The sequence below is a fragment of the Drosophila persimilis genome, unplaced genomic scaffold, assembly GCF_003286085.1.
Source record: "Drosophila persimilis strain 14011-0111.01,24,50 unplaced genomic scaffold, DperRS2 tig00000000-arrow-pilon, whole genome shotgun sequence".
NCBI lineage: Eukaryota > Metazoa > Arthropoda > Insecta > Diptera > Drosophilidae > Drosophila > Drosophila persimilis.
Genome location: NW_020825288.1, coordinates 9,298,167 through 9,311,942, shown reverse-complemented (window position 1 = coordinate 9,311,942; position 13,776 = coordinate 9,298,167). Strand labels below are relative to the sequence as shown.

The 13,776-nt window shown below is 48.2% G+C and overlaps 1 protein-coding gene across 1 annotated transcript in view; it reads left to right on the top strand.

Annotated features, from left to right (window-relative positions):
* Window positions 1–13,776, top strand: part of LOC6587492 — a 63,305-nt gene that overhangs the window by 30,463 nt on the left and 19,066 nt on the right. Inside the window, exons 3-9 of the mRNA XM_002013025.2 lie at window positions 7,042–7,174; window positions 8,366–8,580; window positions 8,658–8,768; window positions 9,085–9,297; window positions 9,358–9,527; window positions 10,837–10,972; window positions 12,277–12,413. Coding sequence (XP_002013061.2) covers window positions 7,042–7,174; window positions 8,366–8,580; window positions 8,658–8,768; window positions 9,085–9,297; window positions 9,358–9,527; window positions 10,837–10,972; window positions 12,277–12,413 — 1,115 coding nt within the window. The remainder of the gene's footprint in view (window positions 1–7,041; window positions 7,175–8,365; window positions 8,581–8,657; window positions 8,769–9,084; window positions 9,298–9,357; window positions 9,528–10,836; window positions 10,973–12,276; window positions 12,414–13,776) is intronic.

The window sequence follows — 13,776 nt, the reverse complement described above, 5'->3', positions numbered from 1 at the left end:
TCCTCCTGCCGCAGGGCTTCTGGGGCCATGCGGCTCGTTTCTAAAACGGAAAAAACTGGCACAAATTCAAAAATGATTTTTACGCAATTTTACGACAACTTGAAAAAGAACAAACTATAAATAAATGGCCCCTTAGTTCGGGGCGAGCGGTGTGTCCAAGCTATTTGTAGCTGGTATCTGTAAGATTCTTTCTACTGCTGCTGCTGCTGCTGCTGCTGCTGCTTCTGCCACTGACATGAGTCACAAAAGTCAGGCGAGGTGCTGCCGTTGTCCCACGTTTACCTACGAAATTTGTGCTCTCCATTTTAATTGAAAATAATAAACACGCGTGTAAATAATGTGCCATGCCCCATGTCAGACCCACAATGCAACGCACAGACCCCCGAGCAGAGATGCTGATGCTGCCCCCAGCTGCCAGTGGTGTCCTAGTTTCGAGGATGCCGCTGTTTCTGCCACTGTTCTGTCTCCTCTCCCGCTGTCCGAGACCGTACATCCAGCTGGAACTACAGCTACAGCATCGGGTCATGTTGCCCAGCATGTGTTGCATGTTGCAGTGGCAGCATCAGCAGCAGCAGCAGCAACGACTGTGCTGCGCTTGCAAAATTATTCTGCAGCAAACCCGTTGCCATATTTTACTTTTTAAATGCCGTGTGGCCGCTTTGTTGGCATTGCTGCTGCCATTTTAATTTATTTGCTCATTTTCACCATTTTCCAGCTTCCAGCTTCCAGATTCCTTTTCCATTCTTCTGTGTCACTTCCTCTTTCACTCTTTTACTCTTTCTGCTTTCAACTGCTGGTAAATGTTTGTTGCAGCTGATTTTGGGGCCAGCAACCGAGACATCCTTCTCCAACAATCCATTCTAGAAAGTTTTGTTACCATTCCCCCCCAGAAAGCGTATTCGGTTTTCGTCCTGGACATACCACTGGGCCTGTTATTTTTGCATTTGGTTCCAAATTAAAAGCGCATAAATTTGTATAATTCATGGACATGGGGACATATGTAGCAGCTGGTGCTGCCGCAATGCCAGGGGCGTTACGGCACGGCACGGCACACATTCTTCGCACCCGAAACACTTTGTTGGTATTTGCCTGTTTGCCATAATTGAAATCAAGTAATTTACGCGCCATTAGAGCGACCGGCCGAACCCTTTCGAGGCCTCCTGCGCCCAGCCCAGGCCCTGCCCTGCACTGCCTGCAATTAACATAATATAAAATTGCAATTTGCGAGGATCTCCCGAAGTTGTTGCTGTTGCTGATGCTGTTTGTTCTGCTGGATGTTTACTGTTTGTGTTTGCTGTAATTGCGGTGGCTTGCCATTTTAATATGGTTCAAGTGGCATTCAATCAATGGCAATTAAAAAAACTGTTTAAGCCCATAAATATTTAAAGAGATACATGGCCCGATGCACCACTATAAATCAAGTAGAAGGGCCTACGCCAAACATTAACCAGAGCCACAGCTAATTTGCGTATAAATAATGCACGTGAATGCATTTTTGCAAATGCTGCCTAATAGGATTGCTGTTTAGAGAGCACTTTGGAAGTACGATATTTCGGCAGCCACATTTTTATTTCGTTTAGAATTTAATGTGCTTAAATGTTGGGGTGTTGCCATCCAGATTCACCCAGACAGAGGATTGCGGCCCCGAAACCTAAGGAGGCAAGCAACAGTTGCACGAAAAAAACCGAATCACACAGTGAGCATCGAGAGGGCTGAGAACAGCGAAGGAAAGGCGGCGAAAAAACAGCCACGTAATGGCCGACAAGGAGGACAACAAGGAGCGCTGACTGGAATATTTTTCGTATTTTATTATTAAATCACGTAGCCAGTGCAATACGGCGTCCAAAATGACAGCGAACGCATTTTAATTGAAAGCCAAGACCAGGCAGGCAGCTCAGAGAAGGTCGAGAGCGAAAAAAGCTGAAGGCAACTCGAAGCGGAGCCGATGATGAGGCAGAAGCAGGTTCCAGACACAGTCTGGGAGTGGGTGGGAGTGGGAGTGGGAGTGCGGAGAGCTGAGTCGGGTTCTCTGCAAAAAGGCTTTGGCCAAGAAGTTTTCTAATTGAAAATGGCGTAGCAAAATTTAATTTGAAAACTTTCACTTGCCAGGCTGACCCACAACGACAGCGACAAAGACTCGCCGCCAGATTTGTGAAAAATCGAGAGGAAAAATCCTTGCGAGAGAGAGAGTGAGAGAGAGAGCAAAGTGCTTGGACATTTTTCGCACTGTGCCCGGGCGAGACCCGTGTGGCGCCACACACTCGCTTATTATTAATCAGCCTGCGATAGAATGTTGAGGAACATTTCGTGCTCTTTCATTCGTGCCGGGCCCCTTCCTTCAACAGGGGCCAAAAAATATTTCGCCTAATTGACTCGCGAACATTTGTTGCTGCTGCGACTGGGCTGCCAGTCGGTGGCGCCTCTCTCTGTGACACTGCCATAAACATTTGAAATTATTTTTACCATTTCTTTTGGCCTCTTTGGCATCTTAATTTCTGCGCTGTGCTGTGCTCTGCTGCTCATTTTTTTTTTTCCAAAAACGGACAAAGTGCGCACAAGAGTCGTGTATTCTCGCAGTCGGCAAGTTAGTTAGGTTTATTTTCCCCCAAAGATGGTGGAAACAGGAACACACACACACACATCAACAGTAAACACAAAGGAAGAGAGTGGGAGAAAGTTGGATGGAGAGAGAGAGAGAAAGAGAGACGGGGAGAGAAAGCCAGAAAAAGTAAAGTCAAAGGCTGAACTAAGAAAAACAAAACATTCTGGCATTTCTAATTATAAGTAAATATTCATACTCACATTACCACCATGTACCGTACTGTACATACATATGTGTGTGTGTGTGCGTGTGTGTAAGGAAAGCACTTTGAAAGTTATTTACACACACACATAGACTCTCAGAGAGTAAGAGGAGCAGCTGTGTGTAGTATGCTCTATGCTGTATGCTGTATGTGGGGGAGGCAGTCATGTTGGCAGCCCGTAATGCATGCTAAAAAGTGTGAGAAAGTACATTAGGGTCACTGACGACTTTGACTACACTACAAAGAGGCGTGGCATGGGGCGTGACCCGGCAGAGGCAGAGGCGGAGGCGGCGGCGGCGGCGGCGGCAGAGGAACGATGCCTGTCCGCAATGGCAACCACTTTCGCTCTCTCAACTTGCAACATTTTGTGGCCATGCAGGGTCGAGTGTGTGCGAGAGTGTGTGTGTCTCTCTGTGTGTTTGTGTTTGCCATAATGTACAATTTAAATGTAAACAATTTGCCCCAACGCGGCATCAGTAGCAGTACCAGCAGCAGCATCAGGAAAAAAAGTGAAGGAAAAGTGAGGGAAAGGAAATGGAAAAGCAGAGTCCAGCCAACAGAGACAGGGCACAGGAACAGCCTGAACTCGGGCCGAATCAAATATTTAGAAGCCGGCAGTGGACCCATCGAGGAGCGTCAAGCCAGAGGTGGAGTCGAAGCCGCAGCATATGGCAATGTAGCATCTGCTGCTACTGCTACTGCCGCTGCCGCTGCCGCTGTGAACAGTGAAACTCAAATATTTATCTTGGCAATTGCCTGTAATTTGGTTTAGTTCCGACTTGGCACCGTTCTAAATAAACTTTTCATTAGCAGCACCTGGGCGAATCGAGTCGGCTTGTCGGTAGGGGTTGGCCTCCGTGGCCCAGGTACAGATATACATTTCTGCAGAGCCAGCACTAATTTTGTTTAATTAACCAACTTATATTTAGCGTAATTGACTTCCATGTGCGTTTGGCTAATGTTTCAATCAAACTCTAACCAAACAGAAGCCGCTTTGGCCACAAAAACAGAGGGAGAGAGCGAGCAATTGTTGACTGCTTCATTCTCATGTTGCAACAAGCAACAAAGAAAACAAAGCCACAACCGCAGAAACAGCAAAACCACAACGCGCACAGTGCGTACGACGAGTATGTGTATGCGTATGCGTATGTGTAATGTGTCAACCCAAATGTCCCACATCCACAGTCGATCCGAGCCGAAGCGAATCGAATCGCGCGACACTTTCGCTTTAAATATCAATTGAATAGAACAATTTGGCCAACACATATTTAAACCAGAGATTGCGTAGGTATATTGAAAGATTGCCAACATTTGTGCATGTTTTTCGTGTTAGTTCTATCATCTATTTATTGCCAGTGGCACGACACGGCACACTTAGTGGACGGACGGACGGACGGACGGACGTACAGCCTTTGAATTTTCAGTTTATTTAGCAAAACGCTTTGTTGATTTTCTATTAGTGTTTTTGCAACTCATTTTTCTCGCGCTGGCAGAACAGTGGGTTTCTGTTTTCCCTAAAGTTCATTGGACTCTCGGACGATAGCCAGCCGGCATTTTGCATTGAATGAAAATTACAAAACGTGATTCCTTTAAGGCGAGAGAAAACCCTCAGCTTTAAGCAGCAGCCGCAGCCGCAGCCGCAGCCGAAGCCGCAGCCGAGGCAGCAACAGCCACAAACCGCGTGCAGGCCACTGCATAATTAATGCATCGTTGTCTTCAGGCTGTGGCCTCGCAGGCTGGATGCTGTTACGTGTAACTAGGACTGCTGTAGCTGTTATTCCGCCGTGTTCATGGCCCTAGCCAAATGAGGCACAAAACACTGTTGGTTGCGCCCATCAGGGCTTCTAGTTTATGCATGCAAAGTAACACGCTGCGTATACCCAATGTTCGCAGTAAACTGAAGGCTTTAAGAGGCCCGAATCGAATATTAGAAGGCCCCATATGGCACGAGTACGCGTATGCCAAGGGGGAAATCAAATGCAACTTAATTATCGTTAAATGCACTTCCACATATTCACTTTATTTAAAAATTCATTGGAAAACTCTCACTCTACATTTCCTGCTCGTCGGAAGCATTGTCTTAATTGGAATTAGAAAACAGCCATAAACACTCAGCGCTCTCAACGCATCCGATGGAAATTAATTGATCCGTGTTGAGGGCCTGTCAGATGCATCGATGCACAATGATGCATGATGAACTACGTGGAAACTCCCTCTCAGGCAGTAAAAATTCCGATTCCGATTCGGATTCTCAATGGGAGAGCTTACCTCGCTCCCCATCTGTCTTCCGCTGCGCTATCTCTGGGTGAACTAAATTACAGAAATACAGGCTAAAAATATCCACGAATAATGCGGTGTGTCAAAACAAGACATCAAAAACGAAAGAGGGGGCGCAGGTAGGGCTCAATGCTCTCGGGGAAACCTTAATATTTTGGGGCCCTGATGGTGGCATGGCATACATCAAAGACGACGTCGCTGGGCTGCCAATAAAAGAATTAAATGTAAGCGTAAATCATTAAAAATGAGCAGACGATTGCCGCTAACAACTAGGCAAATGACAGCGACAATTATAAATAGATTGCTGGAACTCTAGGGAGAGTGGATTGTGTGGAGTGTGGCACATCAAACGAGGCCCTAACAGATCTTTATGAGTTGCTTAATTGGTCCAGATAGGAGACCAGGAAACAACTGCAGCACAAGGCCTTTCGTTCTCTCTATCCGTGTTGGAATTGTATGGCACACTGCCATTTGCCTAGCGTATCCTGTCCCATTCATAAGGATTTACGGCTAGGTGTCGTCTTCTTGCACGGCCACATATTTGCTCTGCTTGCCGCAAGCCAAAGCGTTGACAAATTGCAGCAGAGGCAGCAGAGGCAGCAGCAGCGCCAGAAGCGTAGCCATGTTTGCCATTTTGCTCAAGTTGTCAGCGCGAGTGCACGCCGGAAAGTATGCAACGCAATATAACAAATTGCTTGCGGCTTTGTGGGGCAACGAACATAGCTTAGAGGCAGAAGCAGAGGCAGCCAGGGTGTGAGCAAAAAAGAATCCGGTCCAGAGCACAAAGAGCGAAAGTGTCGAACAAATTTCAATAATTTGCTAATACTTTTTGCAGCTTACGCGGCTGCATACATTCTGGTTTCACCCGTAATCCTGGCCAGAACTCGGATCGGAGGGGATGCACTCCACTTCACTCCACTCCGCTGTTGTGTTTCGTTGTGTGGCGCTGCTGTCGAAAACATTTGAACATCAAAGTGCCACGACAACAGCACCAAAAAAATGCCTTTCAAAATTGTTTGCGAAATGAAAGCGTTGCCGAAACACTGGCTGGCCTCTGGGATGGGGATTGAGTTGGGTGGTAAAACCGCTTAAAATTCAAAGTTGAGTGGATTGAGTAGGTCGTGGGTTGGAGCAGGGGGATGGAGTCCGTCCAACTTAAATTGCATTAAACAGAGCGGCAAAATATTGCATGGAATATATTTAAGAGGACTTTAAGGCTGAGAGCCAGGCCAAAGAGCACCCAGCACAGATGATAACTAAATAGGCAGCCCCGCGACGACGGCCACATTATTCTTTGCTGTGGGACTTCTCGGCAGGCAGGCTGAACAGAGTACAGAAATAAAAGAAGCCGTTCAGGCGGAAACAATGTGGAAATTTTACAGGTTGCTCTGTCAAATAAAATAACACAAAACAAGGTCCACGGTACACGGTACACAAACAAAAAATTCACAAGAAATCATTTTTCACTTAAAAAAAATATAACTGAAGGAGGAACCAAAAAAAAGAAACATCAAATTCAACATCGGCAAACGGCAAACGACGTCGCTGGTGACGGCAACCAACCGGCAACCGGAAGCAGGGCACAACGACAAGAAACATTTGGTGGAGGTGAAAGTGGGTTGGATATGGGTGGGGCTCTGCCATGAATCGCAGGCGGAAGCTTTGTGTTAAAATAACAAACAATCAGCCGAATCATGCAGGAAGTGCAAATAATAAATAAATATATCGCGCAGAGAGAGCTATTTCTTCTTCAATATCAACCTGGCAGTTTCGATTGCTTTTTCGACCACCCACACACCCGTCCATCCACCCAACCAACCCACCTCATCCAGTGGGACGGGCGTCAGTTCTCATGCCTTGCCAATATAGAAGGAAGCAGAAATATATATATGTATATACTACGTTGTACGAGTATTAATACTAAACTTTCATCTTTTGCCATCTTATTCCCTGTTTCCAGTACCCGCCCGATTGGTCTGGGCCGCCCTGGGCAAGACGGTGGAGCTGCCCTGCGACCTGACGCCACCCACGCCCCAGGACTCGGTGAAGCTGCTGCTTTGGTTCAAGGACACCACCGGCATACCTTTGTACAGGTGAGTAGGACGACAGCAAACTAGCTTTTTGGCTCAGGGAAAAAGGGGCAGGGCACAAGGTGCGAGCAAGTGGTCCGTAATCATCCACTCCCTGGGCCTACTAGACAGCCATCCATCAAAAGCGTAAAATAATCGTCCACATCCCTTTTCTTACACTTTACGTGCGAGTTTTTTCCCACTTTTTTTCATTTGGCGTGGCGGTTCTCTCTTTTGCGCTCCTGCGCGTTTTTGGCTTATTTCCGGCAGCTGCCAGGACCCCAGGACGGACCACATGTGCGTCTGTGTGTGCCAGCGAATGTTTTCGGGGAAAGGATGCGCCCCGTCATAATCCACTTTGTTATAATAAATGTAAAGCACATCCGATTACAGCTGTCGTTGCTAAAGTGTAGCAAATTTTCACGCATACACGCATCGGCCACGCCCCCCAACTGATGGGGGAGCATACGGATTTTTATAAATTTACGCTGATAAATTTTCAATATAAATTGCGGCAAGAACGGTGTGTCCTGCATGCCAATTAGCAAGTGGGTAATGGCTTCGACTTTGCGTGCCACAGCCCCGGGAACGGGAACACTCATTAGAAATGGGAGAGGGTGGCAGGACAGGACAGGACAGAACAGGACAGGATCTGAGTCGGCCCCATGCACGTGAAGTGAAGTGGCCGGCACTCGATAATCATAAACAGTGCAGTGCAACAGTGGTAGCAGCAGCAGGGCCCACATCGGTGCCCAGAAATAAACAACAGAGTAATTTGCTAAAACAGCAACAAATTACTGCAATTTGCGCAAAGCTGGCAAAGTCGCAACGTGGCACGAAGCAACAGAAGAGCCAGGGGCAGTGGATGTACTCGCAGTAGCACCCTCAAATGCACACAGACAAACGAACAAACACTCAAGTCGAGTCGAGTCGAGTCAAGTCGAGTCGAGAGTCGACTGCCAGGATGATGGCTCATGGCTCATGGCTCATGGTGTGCAAATTGAGCGTCATTTTTTATGGACGTAAATTATGCCAGAGAGAGAGAGAGAGAGAGAGAAAGAAAGAGGCGGATGGGTGATGGTGGAAGGTGCCGCAACCTGGGCTTCGGGACGCAACTTATGCTCTCTGCATATGTTTATTTATGACATCTAATAATCGCTACATGCCCCGCCCATCCACTTAAACATTCGACTTTCTCCTTTTGTTTTCGCACAGCCTGGACTCGCGTGGCGGAAATGTGAAATTGGCCCCACATGCGGCCATAGCTAGCGATCTGGGGCAGCGTCTGTTCTTCAGCATCGGCGATAATCCCAAGGATTCCCGTCTGCAGATAAACGATGTTAAGCCCGAGGATGGCGGCGTCTACCGGTGTCGCATTGATTTCTTCAACTCGCCGACGCGCAACTTCAGGCACAACCTGACACTAGTTGGTGAGTGCCTGCCGCAATGAATTCATGGCTCCTCGAGTGGCAAATTGATTTCCCCCATTCCCTCCCTTTACTTCCAGTTCCGCCCGAGGAGCCGCGCATCTTCGATGCCCAGGGCAAGGAGATATCACAGCTGGCGGGGCCGTTCCGCGAGGGCTACGAGCTTTTTCTCTGCTGCCAAGTGAGAGGAGGTGAGTACAACCGCCTGCAGGTTGCAGGTTGCAGGTTGCAGCTGACATTCCGTACGCATCGCCCATTGTGTGTTTGCGGTTTAACCCACTTATCTTGCCGCCTGGCAGGGTGGGCCGTCTTTGCCGGAGCCTCAATCCGACCGCAGTCTGCCGCATTATTTGCTCTCCCACCGAGAGACACTTTTGTCAGCCCTACGGCTGTTGATTGCCAGCAGCTGGATGTGATGCCCGCATTGGCCCGACCGACACATGCGAGTGTCACTCATAACGCTCTGTACTTATGTGTGTGTGTCTTCTACCTTCCACCTAATTGCAGGTCGTCCTCCGCCCAAGGTCACCTGGTGGCGCGACGACACAGAGCTAATCGGCACCAGCCACACCTCCGTGGAGGAGGGAGCCACCGTGATGGTTAATCAGCTGCTGATTGGCACCACCACCCGCGACTTCTACGGGGCGCGCATCGAGTGTCGTGCTCAAGGCACCCGACTGGTGGATCCGGTCCGGAAGGATGTCACCGTGCAGGTTCACTGTAAGTCCACCCCATCATGAAATTCACGGAAAATAAGTATAATGCGCGTCTCTACCTTAGTGAAACCCGTTCGCGTGAAGATTGTCACACCCAATGATCTACTGACCGCCGGCCATCCTGTGCCCATTCGCTGCGAGTCCTGGGGCTCGTATCCGGCGGCCAAGATTGCCTGGCTGCTGGACGGCGAGCCCATACGAAATGCCGAGGTTACTGTGCATAGCGACAAAGAGGTAAGTACTGCCCCATGGTGTATTCTATATGGCATTGGCAGGCATAGTCTTTCTGCCAAATTGGCCTAAATTGTCTGCTGATTTTCGGAGTAGGGCACAAGAAAGTTTTTGTATTCTGTATTCTTGTTACCCCGTTCCCAGGACAAGGAAACTTTCCAGCGTTTGACATTTGATAGTTGGCCGCAGTGCTGCTGCAAACACTTAAACTTACACACACTCGCCTCGCAGTTACTCTCGTATAACTTTGGAGGCAAGTACGCTGTGCTGTGCTCTGCTGTGCTGTGCTGTGCTGCACCGCTTAATAGCATCAGAGGCGGCGGCCACAACAGCAAGGGTGACCCCTCTGAGGCGACCACTGGGTGACCCCAAAAGCAGGGAAAACTTTTGCAGCCACCGCAGACAAACAGAGCAGACAAGAGCTGACTTCCCTCCCACACTGGCTTCACCCTTGGCTTCTTTGATGAACTGCACTGCACAGAAAGTTTCAACTTAGCTCCAAGCTGCACAAATTTGCACTCCACAGTTGAACATTGATTCCTGCTAATATGCGAATTTTTATTTGGATTTACTTTTCTCTTGGCAATGATCTGAATTTTTTTGCCCATCTGGTTCGCATTTATCAGTTTGCATGCAACACGTCTCTCTGTTGAAGCATGTGAATGGGTAGGACAGCTCAGTTTGTGGCATCCATTAGTGCGCTCTGCCACTGCCTTTTTTTGGGTTTCTAATTATGCCATGTAAATGGATAGAGACATATCGGATCTGGGGATGGGGCTGGTGCTGGGGCTGTCAAACGTCGCCAGACATTAGTCAACTCGTGCATAGCCGATTCCTGGTGCATGGCCATCCCAGAGATGAAGTGCATGGATAGGGATAGGGATGACAGAGAGAAGCCCAGCAGCCACTACTCGTTATACTCCATCTCAATGTCCTGTCTCTGGCCTCCGGCTTCGGCTCCGGCTCCGGCTTCGATTGTTGCCAAAACGATGCCTGACTCTGGCTCTGTCGTAACTTAATACCTCGTTTGGGTGCATGGGTTGCCACTGCCACTGCTGTGTTTCTGCTCGATCTGATGCACCAGGCCAGGACAGTCCCGGCTCAGCTCGAAACTCGACTCATTATTTTGGAAACCCGAGTAGAGGAATGCAAGTGGATAGGCCACAGCAAAATCCACAGATAACGAATCGATGCTCATCCTAAAAAGGAAAACAGGTCATACGACGTTTTAAAGGACACATCATTTGGGACAATTTTCATCTTTAATTTTGTGCAATTTTCGGCCAATTACATTTGCATTTTTCTTTCGTAGGATGGCAACATCACGACCAGCATCCTGACACTGAAGGTGACATCGGAGAACGACAACGCCGAGCTGACTTGTCGCGCCACGAATCCTTGGTTCTCCGGCGGCGCCATCGAGGACAAGCGTATCATACGTGTGGCATGTAAGTAGAGTACACATATAGATTTGCTTCTGCTTCTTCTGCCCGACAGGTGAGCCTGCCCTGCCCAGCCCCTTCAATTATGTCCACAATGCAGGCACCGAGGGAGTCAGGTCTGCTTTGTAACTGGGCCTGCCTTTGGGTCTGGGTCTGGCTTTGGGTCTGGGACGAACTCTGGGGCCATGGCCAGGGCAGTGCCAACGATCAGCTTTGGTCTATCCTTTACACAAACGGCCCAAGGCTTAGTCATCTTTGTGTGGGTGCGGGTGTGTGTGTCTGAAAGCACTCTCCTTCGAGGAAAGTCCAATTAGAAGCATATTAGGGCCAGAGCCAACATAATTTTATTACGGGAAAAGGAGCTCGAGCTGGAGCTGAGGCCAAGCCGCTTCGGGGCCATCTTCCATCCACCTGTTGGCCATGCCATGCTCCCCCGCTAAGCTGCTTATAAAATGCAGTCGAGTCCTTGGGCTGTCGCCGTCTTCGACTTGCCTTGATTAAATTTTCACTGTTATGTTTCTATTGCTCATTTTTTGTTTCCTGGCATGGCCTCCATAATATTTGCAACATCCGCTTCCGGCTTCCGTTTTACATTATTCCGACCTTCTCTGCTTCTGCTTCTAGTCCTCCTTCTCCTCTAGCTATGACGAGGAGGGTGAGAAAAAAGTAGTGAGTGCTCTCTGTATTACCTGCACTCAAATCAGGCCGGAACCAACCTCGTCATCTCCAGCCGAGTTCATTTTGGTTTTCATTTTGTGCGGCTTTTTAATAATTCACCCATAAACGTCAGCAATTTTTTTCCTCGTCTGCCCAGACCCCGCCATTGACATTTGCCCCAAACTTAAGACGGTAGAACGGGAGGCATAGTTTTTTCCACCCTCCCGGTCCATGGGGACTGCTTGGGGCCAAGTGGCGCCGACAGTCTCCGACGCGTATTAGATTTTTACAACCGTAACTAATAGTCCCATTTGGCGTGTGGTCAAGAGGCCGTGTAGCAGCAGCAGGATGAGGCCCAAAGGATGTGTACAGGCGGCCCACAACAAAAGGCGCCTGGCCTGCCATGCCCTGGCAGCTGGAGTTAAGTACATTACGCAATGCCGTCTGGATCGGACAGGGCTGAGATTGGGGTGGGCGAGGACCAAGGCTGCTGTGTACCAAGAGTTCACCTTATGAGCCATTGCCGTTTATTATTTTGACTTTTATTCAGCAATTTGTAGCGCTCATTAGGTTGGATGCCCCGCACTTACTAATCCACTGTACTGTGTTCCCACTCCAATCTACAATCTTCTTTCCTCTCTCTCTCCCCACAGATCCACCCACCGTGTCGGTGCACTTGGCCAACGAGGATCCCAGTCGTGTGGTAACGCGCGCCGAGGGCCAGAATGTCACGTTCAAATGCCGTGCGGATGCCAGGCCTCCGGTTACCAGCTACTCCTGGTTCAAGAATGTAAGTACTGATGTGGCTACTGATTCTGTCCCCTACCACCACCTAACGACCAGCAGCTGACGTGTATCAGCAGACACTTTTCTTATTTTTTTTTCGAAATTTTATTATCAATTTTTGGGGCTCCGCAGGCCCGATGCGTCGGCATTCCTGCGGCATCATAAGCAGACACTTTTGCGGTTTAATTTCATTTGCCAGAGCTGCCACGCCGAGCTTTAAGACCGCCTCGAATTACTCGGGGGAGATGGCCTTGTGGGCAGCGTGGAGCTCCGGCTAACAAATGCTGGACTCATTTTTCAAATGTCTTATAATTGGCTCATGATGTCCATTGAAGTCCATTCGTGTCGCAAATTATTTAACTATTAATCATGCGACAAATAAACCGAAAGAGATTGAGATTGTGTAGGGATCTTCGCAGGGATCGCAATCGGAGGAGCCTTTGTTGGCGTGGCTTTGACTTTGTCTTGGGTTTTTATTATTAAACCGCATGATTCTGACATCCTTTGACAGTTTTGTGCACATGGTCACATCATCATTTTTCATAACTAGCAAAAACCATAAACCCAAGTTCATATTTTCTCTCTTGGTTTTACTTTTGCTTTTCTTATTCTTTTCCTTTCTTATGCCGCTGCCCTGTCCTCTGGTCCGAGGCATTTAACAAATTGCCAAAATCGTTTTGTCAGGGGACGAGGACGAGGCTGGCCACAAGAAAACTTCTCTTCTCTTCTCGGAATTCGGGGCACTTTGATTTTTGATTTTCAGTTTTTCCATTTTCCTTTTGTCCTGCTTGGCATTAATAGGCAGAAAGAAAATTTTTTGCTGGAATTATGAGAAACGAAGCGCCAAATGTGCGCAAAAAAGTTCCGCCAAAGAACTGCCGCAAACTTTGTCACTTCAGGGAGGAGTGCGAGTCCTTTGACGACAGTTGGACATAGAGAATCTCCTTATCGGCTTCGGCTTCACTCAAACTTTTCGCTTGGTCAACTTTAAAGTTTCCTCAGCTGCGGATAGTGGTCTTAATATTAATAATAAAAATGAAAATGAAATGCCAGGAAGGAATTAAATAAAACGACACACAGAGTTTTGTTACGCTACAAAATGGATCGTTGCACAAGGGCCAGGCCAATGCAATTATAATATTGCTCTCCATCAGCGCTCCACTGCGTTTTAATGAATTTTGCAAATAATCAAATGATGCAACATGGCCAATTTGTGGCGGATCCATAACGCGACATGCAACAGGACGTGCCACAGGGAGTCACACACTCAGTGTAGCTGTCAATATTGTGCGATGCGTGGGCGCGGGCGTGGGCGTGGGCTTGGCGTCGGCGTGCTGCATCCTACTTAAGCCATTTAAATTGCATTA